The sequence below is a fragment of the Colias croceus genome, chromosome 4 (assembly GCF_905220415.1).
Source record: "Colias croceus chromosome 4, ilColCroc2.1".
Classification (NCBI taxonomy): domain Eukaryota; kingdom Metazoa; phylum Arthropoda; class Insecta; order Lepidoptera; family Pieridae; genus Colias; species Colias croceus.
Genome location: NC_059540.1, coordinates 12,090,729 through 12,114,392, shown reverse-complemented (window position 1 = coordinate 12,114,392; position 23,664 = coordinate 12,090,729). Strand labels below are relative to the sequence as shown.

General features: G+C 36.3%; 1 protein-coding gene across 2 annotated transcripts in view; it reads left to right on the top strand.

Annotated features, from left to right (window-relative positions):
• The window catches only part of LOC123690880 (protein tiptop-like), a 211,561-nt gene extending 188,346 nt beyond the window's left edge, over positions 1 to 23,215 (top strand). Inside the window, exons 4-5 of one of the 2 annotated variants that reach the window (XM_045634991.1) lie at positions 14,295 to 14,475; positions 18,870 to 23,215. In XM_045634991.1, coding sequence (XP_045490947.1) covers positions 14,295 to 14,475; positions 18,870 to 21,900 — 3,212 coding nt within the window. In that variant the 3' untranslated portion in view covers positions 21,901 to 23,215. Of the gene's footprint in view, positions 1 to 14,294; positions 14,476 to 17,352; positions 17,742 to 18,869 lie in introns of those variants that run through there. The other variant, XM_045634992.1, reaches the window with a different exon arrangement.
• Positions 23,216 to 23,664: the final 449 nt, after the last annotated feature.

Sequence of the window (23,664 nt, the reverse complement as noted above, 5' to 3'; positions counted from 1 at the left end):
TTTTACGCTTCTTTCATTGTTGGGATACATTGTAAGGATCAAAGCTGACCAAGATTGTTCGACGATAATTTGAAATTAACTTTATCAGATATGTAAAGTCTGAAATATGTTGCAGCGTAATTGATTAAAGCGATATTTAAACGTTGATAAATTTGAATAAAATACATTGAAGCGAGTAAGTACTCGCTTCAATGTATTTTATTCTAATTTTACAAGTGTAAAATTAGGAAAAATCTGAAACTTATTTGTATCAGAATAACAGTACCAGAAAATTGTAGAAAAATGGTACCAATACAACATAAATAAAAATATTACCTAATAACTTTGCCAACTTGGTTGCATAAGAAAGTCAATACAATGTAAAAAATAGGTTTCTTCAATAAATTATTTTGTCACTAATATGACTTATTCCTTGCATTTCCAACTGAAGCTTCCATTACCGAATCTAAAAACAAAATTCGATCCTAACTAAAACACAAGTCTGACGGACTAATATCATTACCGTATACCCGGCGTCACAGCGTACATTATCTTGCCCGGGAATGCTTTCTCTAATTTCCCGGGACGTTAATAGGGGGCGACTTTTCCACCGCAGCGTTGACACGTTCCATTACATAAGGACGCTGGCATAAATACCTTATTGGTGTTGCTCGCTCCCACCTTTCTCATTACGGCAGATCATTAGGTGTTGATAAAATGCGGTCGGCGCTGTCTCCACGAATCGGTGCATCTTAACGTATTACGGGTCATTCTGTTCCTCCGCTTTATAATTGAATTACGATCGCAAAACAATGGCTTGATTTTGTTAGGGTTTTGTTTTATGGTTGGATTCGTTTTTGGTTATTATTTTTGGTGATGTTACTGGATGGTCATTCTATTGCAGTTTTCGTTTATGAATAGGTAACATTTTTGTAATATTGACTAATGCTATTGACAAATTAATTCCTTTTGATTCAGGTTTTATATTTCATTGCAATGCTCGACAATTTTTTGCATAACTTCGCAACTTTCTCCAGAGTTCTCATCTAAATGGAAAATATTATAGTCTACCCAAATAACATTCGGCGAAAAAACATCTAAATTATCCTTAATCCCGAATGCATTGTAGGATATTCTTAGCGTATGCTAATGTGCACTATCTATTCTGAAGCTAGACTCCAATCTAGCATCATATTATGCTATACATATATACGGTGAGTGTCTGTGGTCGAGTGTCGAGGGTATGGTAATGAAATCGACATTCCCCGGTTAAGGATGACCCTTAATGCATCTAAATACGTTATAAAATACTTGCGTTTGGACTCACGGTTGTGACGATTTAATGTTCTTTTAGTTGCAGCGTCTATTGTTATGGTAAGTTCTTATTATTTTTGTTGTTTGATGAGATGCATCGATGAAAAATGTTACGATAACCTTACTAGTCCTTTCCTAATTTAATTTTAATGAAGTAGTGAGCGAAAATGTATTATTTCTGGAACCATTGTATGCCTTCCCCTTAATAACAATTTTTTATTAAATTTTAAACAAATATCGCAAACAGTATTTCGAATACGACCATCCCTAAAAACGTAACATCACGCTATTTTTAGCTGACAAGGATATTGTTCGAATGAGAATTCTCGTTGGCTCCACATTCTATTCGACTGTGTGTCTCGGCCAGTGCAACGAATGCTTGCGATGCACTTGCCTTATGGTAATGAGATCGAATCCAAAATTGGATGCAGTGTCCAAGAACCTCCATATTTCGATTTATTTAGTGATGCGGTTGAAGAATGCCTGGCCCTGTTCGAATAGTTGAAATTCTGTTATTAGTATTGTATAATGGATAAACGGTTATGATTATAATTTGATAGATAGAGAATTTGATACATTGAGTGCTTTGCGAGAGTAGTAGTGATTAAATTTTTGAGTTTACAAGATAAATAACTAAATGTTTAAAATGTTTAAATTACTGGTATGTAGATAGTTGTGTTTCGTTTATTAAGTTAGGTAGCTAGGTTACCTTATACTCTATATCTTCATGATCTATAATTTCTTCTCGCAATATGATTTCTTACATAGTGTTTTCACGATTGTTGGGGCCACTTTTCTTTGAAGTGATTCTTATTATCATCTGACGTATCTGCCTTCTTTCCTTTTATACCCATAGGTAGTCTTAAACCATTTGTAAAATTGTCAAGTAAATAAGGTTTAAAAATGGTTATCGCGGAAACAAATTAATTCATAGATACATATTGAGCGCAATTCGCGGACAAGCATTGTTATCTAGAGTAATGTAAATATTAGCGTTATCTGTCTGTTTGCTAGTCACGCCTCTATTGTTTGCGGCTTTTGTTTTTACTTCATGTTTAAACGGTTTAGATGGAGATTATTTGGTTAGTTTATTGAGGGATTTAAGTCTCAGTTTTGGATTAACGTCCTCGAGATAGGTAGCGGTTTATTGTTTTTTGTCTATGTTCGGATTATTAGTATTCATAGTTTTGTATGTAAGATATTGTTCAAATATACAACAATATCGTATGAGGATGGTTCGTCAAGTCGTCATGATCTTTAAGTAAGTAAAAGTTGAGTTAAGTTTAACATGTCCAAATAACAGGAACTAGGAAGTGAACAAACATCTATAAAAACAAGCACACAGATATGCAAAACATTGACGTATCGAATGATCGTAACAAAAGCGGGACCATAAATACGTTCCATAGATGGCGCTGTCAGCGGCCATTGTATATCAATATCGCAAATGTATTCCACGTAGTCTGCGCAAACGCATTCACCTGTCGCGAGTGGGCGGGGTCTGCTACTTTTGCGCTTTTTTCCCCCTTTCGCAATTTCGCCTTTTTATCTGTCAGCGGAATTCGGGTGCAATATTTTTGTTCGGGAATGCGAAGGTGCTGGGGTATATGGATGGCGTTCGGTATTTGTGCGGTTTGATGTGACTTGCAAGGTTTCGTCTTTTTGGGCTTTGTGGTGACAGATATTGTCTGTGCTTTTGCGTGTGCGTGTTTAGTGGATCTGTGTATGAGATGTCGAATAGTTGTATCCTACTTTCTTTGATTTTGATGAATAATTAGTGTCCTTTAATTTACAATTTGCATATCTTATCTATTTACTACGTAATTTCGGTAGTCTTGAATTTTATGATTTGGTAAAAAAATAATGTTTATGATAACGAATGCGGTGCTTTAAAAATGTTATAATGCTAGACGTAGAAAAAGAAACAGAAATTGAACAAAGGCAAGAACACAATATTGGAGAAAAGGTTGATATGCGATGCATCATGACGCATATATGCATATGCACATACAACAATGAACAATGGGAGCATAAATCAGAATAATTAGTTTTGCTTGAGCGGAGTAGAGTCATTGGTCAAAACGCGAGAGTCCCCGCCCCCTGCAGTGAGCGGCGTTAGAGCAGGTACTTGGATTGGATCAAAAGTACCGTCAGCAGACAAGGTGACGTTCCAAAAAATAATAATTTTTAGTTTCACTTTGGTATTATTCGATTTTAGGGTCTTTTTGAGCATCAGAAGTAGGAACCAAAGGTAGAAGAAATATCTAGTATCTCTAAATTGTAAATCATGATTAAATTTGTGGCAATACATTCAAACAAAATGTTTTGTTACAATACAATTTCTTTCAGTGAAACTATAAAACTTCGATGTTTCTTAATGATTTTTTTTTATTATATTTGGTGTCGCATCACTACAAATAATGAAGATAAAATTTAACTTACATTATTTAAAAAATTGTAAATTATACTCGATAAATTTTCCAATTGAAAAATATAATTGAAACATTAAGTATTAATATTAATTAGAAAATGAAATATTCTTCAAATACCTACTGACTTCAGAATACAGATCTTAGAATTGTATAAAAAAACGCACGAAAATTAATTAACGATTAACTACTTTTTTTTACATCGACTACTTTCCGACGTATTTTGCTGACGGTACGCGAGTGTCCGGCCGATCGCGTGCCGTCTATTGTGAATCGCATGTTTTCTCTATCAATACGAGTTTACAAGTATAATCTGTTACAATATCGACACCGGGTTGCTAAGGGGCAAGATTTTTTATCTGTAGTCACTACATAGTATAAAACAAAGTCGCTTTCCGCCGTATGTGTCTGTATGGTTAAAATAAAGAGTGTCACAATTGAAACATCTTCTGCAAAATTCAAAGATACCTACCAAAATCGTCGCCTTACTCTATGACGTGACTGTATTGCCATGACGCGACTTTATTTATTTATTTAAGATTCTATTGTTTAATTTATATGTATTGAGTCTTTCTCAAATAAAATCAATGAATAAATCAAAATAATTAATAGTTCCAGATCTTTTATTAGTTACGTAAGTATTTTGAAGTAACTGTGGAAATAGATATTCACTTAAGATTCAATAATTTAAATTTGTTTTTTAAATTTGAACTTATTTCAACTAAATTAATGAAGAAATTGAAAACGTCGAAATTAAGACACGTATAATTTCCTTCTTTTTGTCTTTTTACAATACCAATACCAAAACAATAAATTATACAAAAACAACATTATCTGCGCAATAAATATCTTTTATCCATAGATCAATTTAATATCATATTTTTGTAAATCATTCAATTAGTGTCAACTGATTATATTTTATTTTAATAATAATTATAGCATAAAAAGATTGTCTATCACAATTATTTTTTTTACAAAGAAATAGGTACATATACCTACGTAATTTTAATTTTAGAATTAGATATTGCATTTATCGATTCATTATTTCAAATTCAACCATCATTTTGACTCATTCACATTATTTTCTTGTGTTTGATTAAGTATTAAATACATTTAGAAATTAAACATTTTAAGGGATTTTAAACGCAATTTATTCATTACTAGTTGTGCTCCGCGGTTTTTCCCGCAGTGCTCCGCTCCTCTTGGTCTCAGCGAGATGATATGTAGCCTTTATATAGCCTTATACTCGATAAATGGGCTATCTAACACCGAAATAATCGGACCAGTAGTTCCCGAGATTAGCGCGTTCAAACAAACTAACTTTTCAGCTTTATAATACTCGTATTATAATAAGTATAGATTTAACCCGACGATTCGAACACTTTACAGCGAGCACAACGTCACAAGTTGACGAAATGTCGATTTAAATAATGTAATGAATAAGTCGCTATCCGTTATCCGTTTTAAAAAGCCTAAAACCACTCATTTACATCAAAATACTATAACAGAATAATTCTCTATTAACATTTCTATTCAGTACTCGAAACAAGGCTAATGTATTATATCTTTAATCTTTATTATTAAGAATCATGATAAATCGACTCCCGCTGTTTAAGGTAGGCGTCAGACGGACACAGTATTGACAATATGTTGATTCGTGATTGACCTTAGGGTCAAAACGGGATGTGGGCGTAAAAATATTAGTAGATAGACGCCTTGGTGCGTATGAATCAAGTTTTTATAGTGTCGTTAATGATTTAATTTTTATGTGTTCTTTAGATGGCATTTTTGATAGTATGATGATTCTTAGTCAGACAAATTGAGTGTAAAAAATAATAAATATCATAGAAAAAAAAATCAACTTCCTGTGCAAATATTGAAAAAAAAAATTGTATTCTATTCTAACAATTTTGTCACCTTTTTTCTGGAATATTTTTTTAATGAATTTTTACATCTATATAAATAGAGTTTTCTACTTTGACTGTTATTCATCTCTAAAGATATAGGTATCTTAAAAGGCTTCGATGAAAATCGATATCACTACATAGTACCTCTATAAAACAAAGTCGCTTTCTCTGTCCCTATGTTCCTTTGTATGCTTAAATCTTTAAAACTACGCAACGGATTTTAATGCGGTTTTTTTTTAATAGATAGAGTGATTCAAGAGGAAGGTTTTAGTATATAATTTATTAGGTTTTAGACAAAGCGGGAGAAGCCGCGGGCGGTAAGCTAGTTAATTATAAAAAAAACAACTATTTAGTTGAAATCAATTCTAGTTATTGATACGGTGGGTATTACGGTGGCCGGTGGGTATAAACATAGTATAAGTGGTATAGACGGTATGGTATATGGTATAAACGGGGACAGTCTTATTTCTATATAACAATCTCTTCCAAGCAACCTCATTGCAAATAACATATTAGATGAGTAGATAAGGCGATGGTAACAAATTACGAAAATCAATTATAAAGATTAATTATAATTTATTATACCAGTGATAAAAATACTATGAAATTGAAAAGAAAATAAAATATACTTGATAGATATTATATAAATTATAATAGATATGAATAAATTTACTATACTGTACATAGATAACGGCACTTAGTGACAAAAAAAATATCAAAAATGTAGGTGATACAATTCACGATAAAGCAGGTAATGATGCCTCTGTATGACAGATTAAGTTGATATCGTTAATTATATTGATAAATAATTAAATCATACGACAAAGTGATGTATTCCTATAAGTAGGTACTTAAATGGTCAAAAATAAGATATATAGGTACTTCTCGTTAATGCTGATAAACTAAGCGGTGTGTTGTGTATATACACTAATATTATAAAGAGGAAAACTTTGTTTGTTTGTTCGTTTGATTGTAATGAATAGACTCATAAACTACTGGACCGATTTTAAAAATTCTTTCACCATTCGAAAGCTACGTTATCCACGAGTAATACAGGCTATATATTATCACGCTAAGACCAACAGGAGCGAAGCCACGCGGGTGAAACCGCGCGGCACAGCTAGTAATAAAATATATACCTAAAAATTGCCTAAAGATACACGTGAAAATAATTAATAAATAATTACTATTATACGGATGTGCTAATAATCTTTTACATCTAATCTAGCTCAAGCAATAACAACTTAATAATTGTAAATCTTAATAGTAATTAATTAGTTATCAGTCCATTCATAATCGTGGAAAAATACAATTTTTGATACTTACCTTATGATTACATGAAATTTACGACCGCGATTTCACCAATCTTATGACTGATTGATTGATGATTGGCTTTTTGGAAATAATAGGTACTTACTGGATTAAAAATTTCCATATCGTAATATTTGTGTGTGTAGTCATGTTCATAGATATAGTAAGGCAAGATTTTGACGTGACAACGTCTTATAATTCGATAGAGCCGGCTGCACGCACGAAAAAACATGACTCATGCGACGTTACCTCGCTCTGAGGCGTTCCGTAAGGCCTTGAAGTGCAAGCGAGAGCGCGGAACGAGCGACAAAGAAGCACAATCGGCCTTAAGACGTTGTCACGTTCAAATATCGTCAGTAAACCGACTTTACAGACAACCATTTTTTTTAATGCATAATATATGTCATTAAGAATAACTAAGGCTAATTCTATTCTGCTATCTAGTTCTTTTTTAACACAAAAAAATTACGAGCATCATCCAACTCTAATAAACTACAATAAACTAAACAATTCGTATTGAAAACGTCTTTCCAACGAACCCTTGAAAAAATATGGTCGGGCTTATACGACCCTATCGCACCTCAGACGCCAGTATTAATGTAGCCTCATCCACCCTCTAATGAAAATGATGTCCAACCGTCTCCACACTGACAAATATGGATTGTAACGTAGTACTACAACCTGGGTGAGATTTTTCAAGCTTTAACTATCTGTGGTTGAGTTTGGGGACTCTGGTTTGAGGGTCGTTTGATTTGTTAGTTGATTTGGTCAGTGTAAGTATCGATTGAGTAGATCTCTTTAAGAAAACTTGGTTTAACTGTATAGGTACCTTACATCACATTGTATATTTGGAATATCGTTTATTTGGATTATAGAACTGAATCAGATAAATAATTTTATTATTATGTATCAATAGACAATTAGGTAATAAAAATAGTATGGAAGTTTCATTGGCATTCTCTTTTCTGTACTAAAAAGTAAAAGAAATCTGCTGTTGTGTAGTTTAATACATCTGCTTGTTAATTCATCATGATATTGAAAGTTCATCCTCTTCATTTTGTCCATCATGATAATATACCAAAGTACCTATGTATCTAAAATATTAATTCATCGTTGCAATTCCATTTACCACACAAGCTTTATTTCTTTTTCGTTTGTCTTTTCTTTTTTGCAAGGGTTTATATTATGATTGATAAAAGGTTTATTTTATTTAGCCAGTTCTAGAGTGCACATCGCACTAACTCTGTACCAATGTAACTTAACCTTGGTCCGGGTGTACGTCACCCATCCATCACTCATCGATTGACGACACTCGATTCGTAAAGGTATTAATTTAACTTCGTCTGACGTTGATTGATATTAACGATATTACTTCAATAATTACTGCGTAACGATTATTCATACTGTTGCCGTGGGTTTTTATTAATATGATAAATAAAAGATATCGAAAAATGTGTTGATGATCTAACACCGGTAGATGGGCTTAATTACGGATATATTATTTCTACAAAATACAAATGTGTTGGAGCTTGGAGATATTTTGTATTGAAATCAAGACAAAGCTTAAAAAACTGTTGTCGTGTTTGTAGAATTTAAGAATGATAAAAGCTAAGCATCAGACATTGAATTAGCCAAAAGCCAATGGTAGTATAAAAATAATAGTTGGACAAAATATTTATAAAATTATTGTAGTAAGATCCATGAAATAAATGATGTTCGCATAATCATTTGTATGTTCATATAAAATAGCTGAAAACACAAAACAAATCGCGTTTTAAAAGGTCGTTAAACATCTAAATGGATTAGGGACAAATCCCTTGGTTTTGAACGAGATATATCATCCTATCATTACGATGACTGCTCTAATTCGTTGACACTGGAGCCTGTGACAGCTACAAATGATACTTGTTGCTCTTGCGATCACGATTGTGGCCCTTATCTCGCAATTGATTTACAATAGATCAATTAAGATGGATAGATGCATTTTTTGGAAGAGAAAATTGAGATGAAATCGTTTGAAGTGTAACCAGATTTATGACAAAAGCAGTATACTTATCATAAATATTCGTATTTAAAGTTATATTATGTAATTTTAATAATATTCTTCAATTGAATCTACTTAAGCCAGTAGATATATTATGTATATTGTAAGGAATATGTCAATATATTATTCCGTGATTTATCTTGCAATTGTAATTTATATTATAACTAGCGGTCCGCCCCGGCTTTGCCCGTGGTACATATTTCGCAATAAAAGGTAGCCTATGTCTGTGCCAAATTTCATCAAAATCGGTTGAGAGATAGCATAACAGACAGACAGAGTTACTTTCGCATTTATAATATTAGTATGGAAGTAGGGATCTTCTCTCTTCATGCTGAAATCTTTAACCGTTTACATAAACAAATGCTTGGCTTGTTGTTTTAGCAGTAGTTGACAGTCGATAACATTATGCAAATATATAAGTTTAAAATCTTAACTATTCCTTTTTATTATAATTAACTCTCAGGAAGAGTTACAGTAGCAAAAGAAATCGTTGTTAGTTTATTATACACAGTACCAAATCTTTAGTAAATGAAAACAGCACAAACACTAGTAACGGCTAGTTCACGAGTATAGGTTTGATAGCTCACTGGAGTGTGACAGATACAAATGATGCCTCCACTTGTTGCGTCGCTAAGTGATTCTTAAACTGATGGAAACGTGACGCCATTCTTTTAGTGTAGACTTTGATTGGATTAGATTGCAGTTAGAGAGATTTGGAGAAATTTTGATACTTGCCAAACGTAGAGGGTGTTATAAAGTGTAGATATTTAATTTAAATGAGAATATATTGAAACGTATGAAATTTTGTTTATCACATAGATTATAATCGGTTTGATTTTACTGTTTGAATGTTCGATTAAATACAAACATTGCCACTTTTAATAAAAAACATACTTATAAGTTAAATATAATACAAAAAACACTAAACCCATTACCCATCTTTAAACTATCTTCGGTTATTTTTAAAACTTCCTTCAGTCTGTTCTAGGTAGCGACGTAATTAATTTGGTATTGTCCAATAAATTCCCGTAATGCTCAGCTAGTGTTTCGCGTCTTCAATACTCGATAACAAGTCGTAAATTCAGACCGGTAACGAATCCTAGGCAGTAGCTTTGGTAGCTAAAGAGCGGTGAAGTAAACGCGCGACAATTTGTCGCAAGTCGTGAAGATATCGCGTCGCACGCGTAGCAGTTAATAACAAGATAACAACGCTTGTAAAAAGTGCTATGAAAAGTATTTGGTTTCATTATTCGTGATGTATTTAAGTATTATTATCATTTCTTTGTTTAAATTATCAACCACATTTAACTATTATGTTTGATAAATGATGATTAGTGACTGCGAGGATTCCGGCATTTCATTTTGGGAGCTGTCTTAATTGTATTGATTCATTATAATGATAAATTTTAAATCTTGATTAAACACACAAGCGTACATTTTATTTATATATACTCTTTAATTTCTTAAACTTGGTCCATTATTTAAACTATCCTAGAATTAGCAACTTTTAGTCGCAAACATTAGTCGCACGTTTACCCTTGCTTTAAACCTAGGTTTTTATCGACCAGTAGGCTATCTTCTATCACGTGGTAATTGACCAGGTGGGATCGTAAACTGTCAGATAGTGTGTCGGCGCCTGTGCGCGGACAGGGGCAAGATAGCGCGGATTAGTTAGAAAAGATTGTTGAAAATTGATTGTAATTCGCTGGTAGGCTGATCACTTTGTTGTGGTATCGAGTGAGCTTTACATACGTATAGTGAGATTTGTATATTATGGTTACATATAGGTAGTTGTTCACGCTACATTGGAGGCTTGAAGGAAGAACTACTGAAAGGGAAGACAATTGAAAAAAAGAACTGTAACAATTTTATCTGAACTGCATCATCTATATCTATACATATAATAAATCTGTAGAAGGGTCAATTCTGTACATTGAAAATATTGAAAAAATAAATAGCAGGGGGTGTTACTGGATCGATACCAAACCCAAATATGTGATTAAAAAAATTTTTGTCTGTCTGTCTGTCTGTCTGTCTGTCTGTATGTGAAGGCATCACGTGAAAACTAGCGGTTCGATTTCGATGAAACTTGGTATAATTATACCTTATTATCCTGGGCGTAAAATAGGATACTTTTTATCCTGGAAAAATACGTAGAAAAAAAATAATCTTAATTTTTCAGTTTTATCCATAGACGTTGTTCCGTAGAACCGCGAACACACGTTGCGTATTATTATAGGCCTAGCCGTATTTGGGAATTGGGTCCAATAGATATTTATAAGATGTTATTGTCAGAGGTACTCAAAATGGATAAATAAACCATCCACGCGAAGACCGACATCCGCGCGGACGGAGTCGCGGGCGGAAGCTAGTAGTAGTAATATAAGTTCTATCTTATATTGCTTAAGATGCAATGCTTCTTAAAATATAGCTATAGTTCTCTGTTAAGCATAAAAAAATTAACTAAACTTGCTATCTTAATATTGTAAAACACCGTCTACGTTAAAGAACAACAGAAGATACCCCAGGAACGTGACGTCACAGAACAATATTCTAATTCCATTAACCGTCGATTGGCTCACAAAACTTGCGGTCCGTCGGTTCTTTAATACAAAAACTACGCTTTGTGGAATCGAACGCGCAAACAACGGAACAAAAGCTTGTGCTTTGTGCCGTCTGGTGCAGAAGTCGATAACGAGAGCGGGGAAATTACGTGTCGTCGCCTGATTGAAACTTACCATTCGATTTATTTAATTATAATAACCTCAAAGGAATCTGTCTGTTTACTGTAAACGTAAGTTTTCTTAATTCCAGCCGGATCTCACACTCTTTGTATATTTTCATGAATTTGATAAAACAGAGTTTCCAATTGGAAAACTATGTTTATTTCGAATATGTTGATCTAATAGGTACATACGACGATTTATAATATGTAGGTAACAAAAAGCTTTTTAAATTGAGGAAGAGTGTAGTACTTAAGAATTCGATAAGATACAATAGTTACTTCTTTTCACAAAATTGAAAACGTCATGTAATTTAGAATGATTGAACTTGAATAAAAAATTCCTATATAACGTTCCAATAGGTCAACCATGCATGATAAGACCGCCTAATAAACTATACTTTTTTTTTGTATATTAGCAATAAGTTTTCTATGTATAGTTTTATTGAAGAGAAATAAATAAAATAAATATATGTAAAGTTAATTGATTGTCTCTATTACTTCCTTTCTTTATGTAACTCTTATTATTTTAACTAAGAGACAGTGAGTATGTTTACTTTCAAAATCGATAAGAAACAATGGTTACTTATTTTTACAAAATCATTATATTTTAAGAATGATCTATCTTATATAAAACGTTAATAAAAGAAACAAATGCAATATCAAAACGACAATCTTCATTATTATTAATCGTTAAATCAACAATACTTTCATCAAATGCTCAGTGCTGGAACTTGGTATCACTCCGATATATTCAACTGTTTACTCAATAAATTCTATTCGATTATTATCAATCACCAGAATTTCCGATAAGTAAGTGCATTCGCTACGAACTTACAAAGAATTTAAAGCAAATAAAGTTTGTGTTGCGAAACGGTGTCCCTTATCGACTGATACGGGATAAGGATTAGTGCTACCATCACCACTTGATTGATCATTAGATAAATATGACATAGTATCTGTTTGAGTGATTATACCAACCGCTGATAACTTATACCCCGATCAAAGCTCAACTAAAAATCGTTCAAATAACTCATATCGCCGATTTATCCATAAGAACGGCTAAAACGACTGCGATAAAGTTCAAAACCTAACGACGTCCCCGACTCTATCGAGACCTATTTATGATGGCACGATACAATCACGATTTATAACTTTTATTGCGACCCAATGCGTTTCGTTAACGTTGACATCCGTATCGCTAATCAATAATTTACCACAGATAATCGCGCTTCGCATCGATTTACGGAGAAGCCAACAATTCGTACCGTTTTCCGAAATTCTCAATTGTACCATTGGCTTTAGCGAGATAAGTCTATACAAGTCGGTTGCTTAGAGCGGAATCAGACAGATGACTGCAACGGTGTTGGTTTGCGGCAATAATTCAAAAGCATCACGATAACGCCACGCGTCATTTGAGCTCGAATTCGGAAGAGCATTCAGGGGCATAGGCAAATGCTTCCTTTGATGTGAGCGGAGCGGACGCGTTTGTGGAAGTCGGGCTCGCCTCGGGCATTTCATGCGGTGCATCTCTGTCCGATATGGATTGACACGATGCGTTTTAATCAATTAGCATGCAAAACGCAGTTCACGAGCCAGTGAGCAGTGAAATAAGCGGACCGCGCAGGCCACCGTGTCGCTGCGTTTTTGAATGCTCTCCGATTACAGAGTGCTTTTTTCGGTACGTTTTCCGTATGATAACTTCATAATCGGGACGAAGGGTCGCGCTCTGCACTTCGTCCCGACGGTTTAGTCTTAGTTAATTTGATACCCAGCATCATGGTGATATCCGGTGTCTAGATGCGCATCTGAAGTCCATTCATGCTACATTGACACTGCTGGATATTGCAACAAAATTCGGTCCCAATTGCGTGTTTGTTATCGACCAAAATTAGAATTATTGTCACATGGCAGATGAATTTTAATCACGAAATTGTGTACAGCAAACACGCAAGCGATTAGGTTCGATTACCGTTCAGGTCGACAAATTAATTCTGGTGTTCTTAATTGGGCAGACGCTTCGAGCGATAAGCGGACGAATGAATCGATATTATCGACTTATTGAAATTATGTCAGCTGATAGCCGGTTTGAATAATTGATCCGTTCGAGTCTATGACTAACAGAATAATCAATCAATCATTAATCATATGTTTGCGCAACACGACGAGCTCTGGCCCCGTTTTGGGTAATTTTCCTATTTTTATCGAATGCGCGATAATATCGTAACTGTCGTTTTAAAATGTTGCTTTTCCCATTCAACCTAAATTTCAAGTTTTATCAAGATTTACGAATGTATTGTTTGTCTGTTTTCGCTTGAGCAACCGACTTTACTTTTCAATTTTAATTTGTTCCATTGACCTGTAATAGACGGTTATCTTATATCTTAATTGAACCTGTTGCTAAATGTTTGAAGCTATACAATTTACTACCAGGAAGGAACATTCTAACTTGGCTACATAAACTATATGTACATTCTAAAGATAGCGGCTCTTACTGTTGCCAATTTTTAAGACGAGTTTAATAATAATAGAAGCGATTATGTACACAATGCTTTAGACCAAATTAAGTTTCCTCTCTTTGTCCACAGAAGAAGCCACAAGTCCAGACAGCGGCGTGAAGGATCACCACCGCGAGAGGGGGGCGGTGGAGAGAGAGGATGAAGCCTCCAGGTCCGCCTCCCCCGCGTCCCGCACCTCCCCGGCGCCCGACGAGAGGGACATCGAGCACAGCATACCGGCTACCCTCATCCAGGACCCTAATGCAGAAAGGTAATGTCATAACACTTGGTCAACCTTTCTTAGGAAGGTCATGAGTTCCACAAAATAGGAACAGTGAAGTGGTTCAGCCTTTCTTTGGAAAGATTTCCATGGGTTCCTCAAGATGTGTATTTGGAGAAGGCAATCTTATAAAACTTATATTCTACTCGTACCTGATGATAGGATAGTCGTTCCTAAAACAACGTATCCTTCCTCATACAGCTATCTATTATATTTTAAATTAATAATAAGCAATTTTAATAAAAACATCATCAGTACTATCGAGGCATCAGAAGTGTAAAAAAAATATTTTTTTCGAACGCTCAATAAAACAAGCATTGTTGACTTTTCGAACAAGTAATATCGATAAAATTCGCATTAATGAATCATTAAGTTATCAGAACTATCATTCACGCAACTGCGACTGCTAAGAGCATTGTCTGCTTGACGGTGGTCTCGCCTTCAATCCTGGTGTCCACTTTAACGATCCCATTGTTTTCGATGATCAGTTGTCAACTGCTGTCCACGACGCTATGGAACCCACCAATCATAACGATCTCAACGCTCACCTCTATTTCGAAGAATTAAAGTTCACAACTGACCGTATAGTAGTTCAATGATTTATAGCCGCTCCAAGAATGAATGGCTGCGATAGTGACAGCTAGTAGGTAGTGACACTAAAAATGATCAAGAACTTTACGTTTGACACTCCATCAATATATGTTTAACTGAAGAAGCTCCGTCTCCTGGATAGTCAGGAGACAAGATTGATCGAATATGCTAGATAATGGTCGCTGGAGATAAAGTAATATCGACGATTATTATAACCTTGTTTGTAATTTACGTGCCATTTTAAAATGTCACTTACGGCCTCAACCACATTATTGATTAAGGACAAACAGATACAGTTTTGTCTTAGATTAAATTAAAATACCCAGAAGTTATAGATTTAACAGGTGTTTAATAGATTAAATAATTTAGATAAAAAAATCCACAATGTCGTACAGGAAATCAGTTCGATATCAGAAATCAAATATACATTTTATTTCAACAGATTTTCATAATTATATTATCTTTAAGTAGTCTAATAGTGATAAAAACAAATAAAGTATATTAAAATATGTTAGAAGTGTCATAAATAATAATCAATAATGGTTAATGTATAATTTATAAATACGAAACGGCTTCGAAATACACGAATTATGGATGAAACTCAACAACTTAATTAGGAACATAAATGTTTATGAGGAATAAAAACTATAAGACCAAGGGCAGCCGATTTTTATCACTCGGAAAATATTGCTATCGTAAAATCGACTCTTTTGCATATAGGTTTAGTATTATGGATGGATTGTAAAGTTTTCTAAACAGCAAATAATGTATTGGCAGGCTATCTACGCTCCCTGTTCCATCACTGTCAATTAGCTGCAGTGAGGAGACGTCATCAATCATAAACATTCTCCTCTAGAACATCCATCTCAGATACTATTGTTTAGATTTTCGATTCGTTTTTTGTATATCAATTAATAAGGTGATCTGTATCACGCTGATATTATCACGAACAAACCTAAAATGTTCATTTTTAAATGTTTAATTGGGTACATTTTTTTTTGCAATTAAGAACTACTTTATTCTGACAATAAACTGACCAAAGTTATTAGCTGTGCATTTTTATGGCTTCAGACATCTGGTTGCTTTATAATTCACGTTGTAACTGTGAAATTATTCAACAATGACAGGTGTCCCCGCGCAAATGGAGATCGTATGATCTGACGCTGTATTGAGTGACATCACGACGCTTGAAAATATATTTGCTTTTGGAAAAATCGTATTTTTTGATCGTTTTTGTAGTGTTATAAAAATCGTGAAATCTAGATGGTATATAAATAGAAAGCGTTTTATTTGCTACCATGAACCTTAATAAAAATATAAATCTTAATAATCTAACACAGAACAGAAAAAAAATATAGCGATGGTGGCAAAAAGGACTCCTCGTCAGCAGAGCTTCAATTCTTCTAGGAAATAATACACTTAAATAACAATAAAACAAGAATATTCCCAGTTTTGAAAATTCCATAAGTACCTAATTCAAGTTTTTTATTTGAATCCAACATATTATGTACCTAAAATCCATCTGAGATCGCTTTAAATGTAGTTTAGTCACACTTAAGCAGTGTCCCAATTCAAATTTCAAACTTGCCAAAAAACTCTTTTATATCAATAAACGCGGTAACTTTGCCATTTTTTACCTATAAGGCATTTAAATGTGCGCCTGTTTCCGAAAGTGTGCGTGCCGAATGTGTGGGGAAAGAGTATAATACCTGTCACATAAATATAAGTGATTGATTGACCCGCACCCAACTAATGCTTATAGGAAGCAATAAACAGCTGGCGAGCCGTTTGAAATTTCATACGTTTGTTTCAAACTCTACTTGCTTATGGTTACCATTAGCTTAATTATACTTTTAAACTACTATTTATGCTTAGTTTTGTGAATTGTATTTTTGGGTACCTATCATGAAATGGAATAAGTCTTTTACAGTAGGATAAACAAGACATTTTCCTTTGTCAAAAGCAGCAATCTGTTCATGATACACGTAAATCCGTCCCCTGTCCCCTGTCTGTCCACGGTGAAAGGCCTCGTCCCCGCGTGTCGCTGTGCGCTTTCCTCGTCACCGTCTCCTAATCCTATAAGTCGACAATCTTACATCAAACATTCATTTAAATTACAAACGTCGATGAGTTATCGTTTCGATAGCTCATCAAACTTTTGATCGGTGTCACGACGGTGACTCAGCTATGCGCCAGCTACACTGTCGGCCTGTCAACGAAACGATCGCCCGTCATTGCACGTCCACCTCGCGCATAGCACGCACGCTTGCATTACGCAGCGCACCACCCCTCGAAGCCGAATACGTATACCCGTCTCTCTCCTCCGCTCCGATTCGTCCGTTAGCCCGGCGGCCGTCTCTGTCGCTCGCGAGGCGTGCGGGGGGAGGGTGTTGCAGGCGGGTCGTAAATCACGAGGCATCTCATTCCACGCGGGACCGCCGCCGCCGCCGCAGGCACCGCGCATTTCCTTCTCGACCGCCGGCCGCATCTTTCGTGTCGTGTTTACATTTCCAATAGTTCTTAGGAAGTCTATCTGTTCTCATGTTCAAAGTGTTTCAAAGATCGTATTGTGCTCATTAATGGATTCGAGAACGCTTCACCATTCGACGTTTTGAAAATTTCGAAAACATTTCGTCGAAGATGATTGTTGAACCTGACCACGTGAGGTACGATTTTTATTTATACAAGTGCACTTTTATTTTGAATGAATATTATTTGAATTGGAAATTCTATCAATTAGTTACGGCTTAGTTATTCCGTTAATGTTTGTTTTTATCACCGTCTTCGATTTACATATAAATTTATTTTTGTTGTTTGCTGACAAAATTATTGTTGAAAAAATATGTTTCTCTCTAACTAATCAATGTTTATTGAACGTCTGACAATGATATTTCAAGACACACTAAAGGGAAATAGTTTCTTCCAACACCTGTGCACTAAACTGCTATAAAGTTGGCGTTTAGTTGGCAACTCTGATGCGAACTCAAATATCCTAATCCTTCTATTTTCGTTGACAAGATTTATTTTTATTGTCTTCATATCGGAATACGTTACATCAGTCGATATCTTTTATTGTCTCATAAACATGGATAACTTATACCTTCCTCTATTCACGCTAATAAACATTTATCAAGGAATTATCTTCGATTCTCTTCTATAACTATAATTATTGCCAACATTCTTATATGATGACTAGTACAGATTTCTATTGTCAATTGGTTTATTTCGTATTCAAATTTAAAGGATGCGATGAGTGTTATCTTACAATTTAAATTAATAACGTAGAGCTAGTCTAGTAGGCTTTAAGCATCTAATTTACAAAATAATAGCGTTAAAATATATGAGGTCACTTCAGGTTGACTCCATTTATATGAATGTTGATGATGATTCAATTTCCATAAAGCTATAATCGAATTTAAACGATCCTATTAACAGTTCTTTTGAAATAGAAAGTTTCTTCAAGAGATCAACGTCATATTTTATTAATTTTAGTGATAAAAAAATATTTATAAAAGGCATTGTAATTATAAATAATGACACAGTGCCATGTTCAACAAGTGATTGACTATTTTAAAAATCTCATTTAAATGTAAATATCTGTTAAAACTTCAATAGGATGTATTAAATTATAAACACATAATGTTCATCCATAAATATTATGATAAACGATAATATACAATCGTGTTCTCATACACGAATATCTCGAAACCGGTTTCGCTACAAATGAAAAGCGAAATGATAATTTAATTCATGGATTACGATGTGTGTATTTATAGTTGTCGTTTTGTCAACAGGGAGAGTCCGAGATGTTTGTCGCGGGAGTCGTCCGGCGCGCCCCGGTGCCCCTCCAACGACTCGGTGTACTCCGGCCGCAGCGCGCCCAGCCTCCCGCTGCCGGCCGCGCTCTCCGCCGCCCTCCCCGCAGCGCTTCCAGCCGCTTTGCTCCCCCCGCACTCGGCCGCTGTAGCCGCCTACCTCGGCGCTGCAGCCGCTGCGGCACAACAACGTCTTCTCATGTCCTGCCAGGAAGACCTGACCGACGCGGAACGCGCAGACGCCGTGTTGGACTTCAGTACAAAACGAAGTGAGTCGCCCCATGACGATGATGATATGGACGGCGATGATGCTGTCAATCTTAGTAAGAATGAAAACGGGCCTTTAGATTTATCTGTCGGCACAAGAAAGAGAGGACCAGAAGATTCGCCGTCTCCGGTTCCAACGAGAAAAAGTTCTAGGTCTGCAGATTTTAAGCCTCTTGCGACGCCATGGACCACGCCCGTTGCTCCACATTTGCCATATTTCGCTGCCGCCGTAGCCGCAGCCAGCCTCTCGCCTAAAGGGGGTGTACCCGGCGATTGGAATGGAAAACTTAAGCACGGTGCACCGACCCCCAGTGATGCGACAAAAGCTCTCGAGAAGATGAGCGAACTGAGTAGGTTAGGTGGAGAAGAATTATTTAGATCTGTTCAGAGTGCAGCATTAGGTGCTGGATTAACACCGAACGCTGCCGCTCGACATTCAGCTTGGCAATCGCACTGGCTGAACAAGGGCGCAGACCAGACTAAAGATGTTTTGAAATGTGTCTGGTGCAAGAAAAGTTTTAATTCATTAGCTGATCTGACAGTTCATATGAAGGAAGCTAAGCATTGTGGAGTGAACGTACCGGTGCCTCCCACGTCAGGTGCCCCCATGCCATCTTCTCTGCAGCCGCCATCGAGCTCACCTTCGACGCCGTCACATAACTCTTCGTCTTCAAGTAGTTCATCTAAGCCTAATCATAATGATCTTAATATGCTTATTAAAGAAAATATGCCAATACCTAGAAAGTTAGTTCGCGGTCAAGATGTATGGTTAGGAAAAGGAGCTGAACAAACTAGACAGATATTGAAATGTATGTGGTGTGCTGAGAGTTTCCGATCATTAGCAGAAATGACTAGCCATATGCAGCGTACCCAACATTATACAAATATTATATCACAAGAACAAATTATTTCTTGGAAGTCTTCCGATGATGCTAAAGGTTCAAACTCTAGCACACCAGGTACTAATAACGCTGTTCCTCCCACCACGGGAACGAGTAGTCATGTAAGCGCAGTTTTAACTTGTAAGGTTTGCGACCAAGCGTTTAGTTCGTTAAAAGAGTTGAGTAATCACATGGTTAAAAATTCGCATTATAAAGAGCATATTATGAGATCTATTACTGAAAGCGGGGGTAGGAGACGTCAGACACGTGAAAAACGAAAAAAGTCGTTACCTGTTAGAAAGCTACTTGAACTCGAGAGAGCACAACATGAATTTAAAAATGGCGAAGGTAACAGCGTCCCAATGGGAAAGCCCATTAGAGACTTCGGTGCTGGAAGCCGAATTACTTGCGAAAAATGCGGTGATAAAATTGAGACTGCACTATTTGTAGAGCATATACGTCAATGCATAGGTGCGCCCATGTCTAATAGCCAAAGGAATTTTCTGAAAAGTGCGCTTCTTTCCAATAACATTATCCCACCTGATGTTCCCGGACACGTTACGCCGACTAGCCGCGATGGCCGTAAGAGTATTAATGATGAAATACCTTCTCCAGGTTCTGCGCACCACCGCTCTCCTTCATCTATTAATGAATCTTCTCCTAGTTCCAAAGACCATAACGCTAGTAACGATAAAAGCTCTTCGCCATCGGTTCTTAATGCTATTGAGCAATTAATAGAAAAGAGTTTCGACACCCGTTCACGGCACTCGGTGCCTGGCATGCCTGGAGGTGCTTCACACGCTCCAATCGGCTCAAGTATCTTAAAAAGGTTAGGTATAGATGAAAGCGTAGATTATACAAAGCCTCTAGTAGATCCTCAGACAATGAACATGTTGAGAAATTACCATCATCAGCAAGGCTATGGACGTCGCGAGCGTAGCGGTAGCGAATCCAGTTCAATGTCTGAACGTGGAGGCAGTAGAGTGGAATCACTCACTCCCGATAGAAAGTTAGATTCATATCACATGACCCCGCGCACCACGCCCGACACCCGCGGCTCTCAGACCCCGGCGTCTGAAGATAGACCTGCTGAAGTTAGGATAAAGAAAGAGGTTACTGATGATGATGAGCGCGAAAACGGTGTAGACTTGAGCAACCAGCCTGTTAGGGTTAAAACTGAAGTAGACGATGACGAGGAGCAAGCTAGGCCAAGTAGTTCGGTAGATGAAGATGTCAAACCCGCTGTTACTAAGCGTGAAATAGAAGGTCCAAGTCCAGTGCCTAGTCCGCGCAGTCCTTCCAGTGATCGATCTGCCCCTACTCCTGGTACAGAGCGAAAGCCAGCATCTAGTTTGGGAGCACTCTCCTCTATGTTCGATAATTTAGCCGGTGGTGCATCATCCAATGAACCCAGTTCTTCCCGTCGCAGCGGTAGTCACCCGCTCGCAGCTTTACAAAAACTTTGCGATAAAACTGAAACAAATTCCAACAGAGCGCCCGCTCCCGCCCCTTCCCCCGCGGGCCCTCCGAGCATCTTAACTTTCAGTTGGGCTTGCAACGACGCTGTCGTCACTGACTCCATTATGAAGTGCGCTCTATGCGACACGCCGTTCATTTCCAAGGGTGCATACCGACACCATCTCTCCAAAATGCATTTCGTGAAGGACGGCGCGTTGCCCGAGCCGGTCCCGATGAAGGCGCCGCCGCCTGCCGCGTCCCCCGGCACGCACAAGAGCAGCGGCTCAAACGCGGCCTCCCCGCAGGACCCGCGCAGTCCCTCGCAGTCGTTCGACGAGAGCCCGCACTCCAAGTTTCTCAAGTACACGGAGTTAGCGAAGCAGCTGTCTAGCAAGTACGTGTAAGTGTGACGTGTCCGCCGGGCCATCAGATGTGATGATACCATATCCTGCATTGAACCTTCATAGGTTTAGGTCGCATCGCGACGCTAAGTATTTCGAAACTCTTTGCCAATTTAATTATTTAGGTAATCGTTAGAGATCACCGCGTAGAACGGTTAGTGTAATTAATCTAGCGACATAAGTATACGCCAAACGTCTTACGTTCATTTAGGTGTAAGAGAATATTTTTAAAATATTGCCTTTAGTTAAAGAGGTTGTAGCGCGGCCGGCCGGTCGGCTTATCTTCCACGACGTATTGTAATTCCATTTCGATAATTGTAAATATAAGTCACGTTAAGTCTTGAAATTTAGATTCGATCTCTCGTAAAAGTATATTTTTTGCTAATAATCTAAAGGGAAGTATCGTCGCGCGACGATTGGCTTGTCGCGTCGCGGCCGTCAGTATTCAGACGAATCCGTTGCAATATCATGTTTCGTGTTACTTAATTTTTTATGTAAATCAGAGTTAGTTAACTGTTCTAAGTTTATCTATGTATATTTTGGAGTTTTTTGTTTTTATATAATTTTTGATATCCGTCGATGCCTGTAATCTCGGAGATCCAATCTCATGGTCGATTCATGTAAATACGACGAAATCGTCATAGGATGCAATATAACAATCTCCTTAGTGTAAATTCGCTGTAGGTCCCTCTCCTCGCGAGATCGCTATTTATTATTTAGACTAAGTAAGTAAATTAGGTAACCCTACTGTGAACACTTGTATACCATTGTATCAGCGCATTATACGGTTGTCCGAATAAAAATTATATTTAAAATTTATTAAAAGTGATATGTTACTATTTTCTTTGAGGACAATTACATTCGTATACGTGTAGGTCTTTTGGTATTGTGAGATTCTTCCAATGTAACAACAGTTATACGATGTGTATATACGGTCTTATGAGTGAAAACTCTTTTATATTTAATAAAGAATATTGTAAACTTGTATTGTGTAAGTTTCAGGCGAATATCATGGAAGTGCGTTTCTGTACATATTGAAAGGTTCGGGGTTGCTAACATCGTTTAGGATATTTGCTAGTCTATTTACTAATTCCCGAGCCTCTGAATGTGTTACGAAGTCGCACGTAATTATAAATGTAACGTTCAAAGTATCATTTAATATTAAACTCAAAAGAATGTATACGCTAGCTCCGACGAGATATATTGCTCATTTAAAAGGTGTTGAAATATTGATTTTACCAAATTTAATAATCTTATTTAATATTTTATGTTGTATTTCAAAATGCAATTAAAAGCTCAAAGAAATATATATGTTAAATACTTTAAAGGTTATTTTATTTATCATTTCCCCTTGCATTATTGACATCTACTATATAAAAATAAGTCGGGTTTTCCTTCCTGACGCTATAACTCCAGAACGCACCAACCGATTTCCACGGTTTTGCATTCGTTGGAAAGGTCTCGGGCTCCATAGCAAAGAAAAGGTGTCACTGGTGCTGGTGGCGAAACGGAGTTCGCCAGGTTTGCTAGTCCATTTATATAGTATTGACTAATTAGCGATAAGACACACATTACACGCACATACAGACAACATGAATATGTTAATTTTTTCCTCAAATAAAGTGAGTGAAGCAAAAATGAAACACAAGAATAGAAATAGACTGTTTTATTATTACTTAATCATTTATAAGTTAAGACAGACCATCTATGGAGAATTTTCTTAGAATAAATGGATATACAATAATTATTACTACAAATTAATAAGCA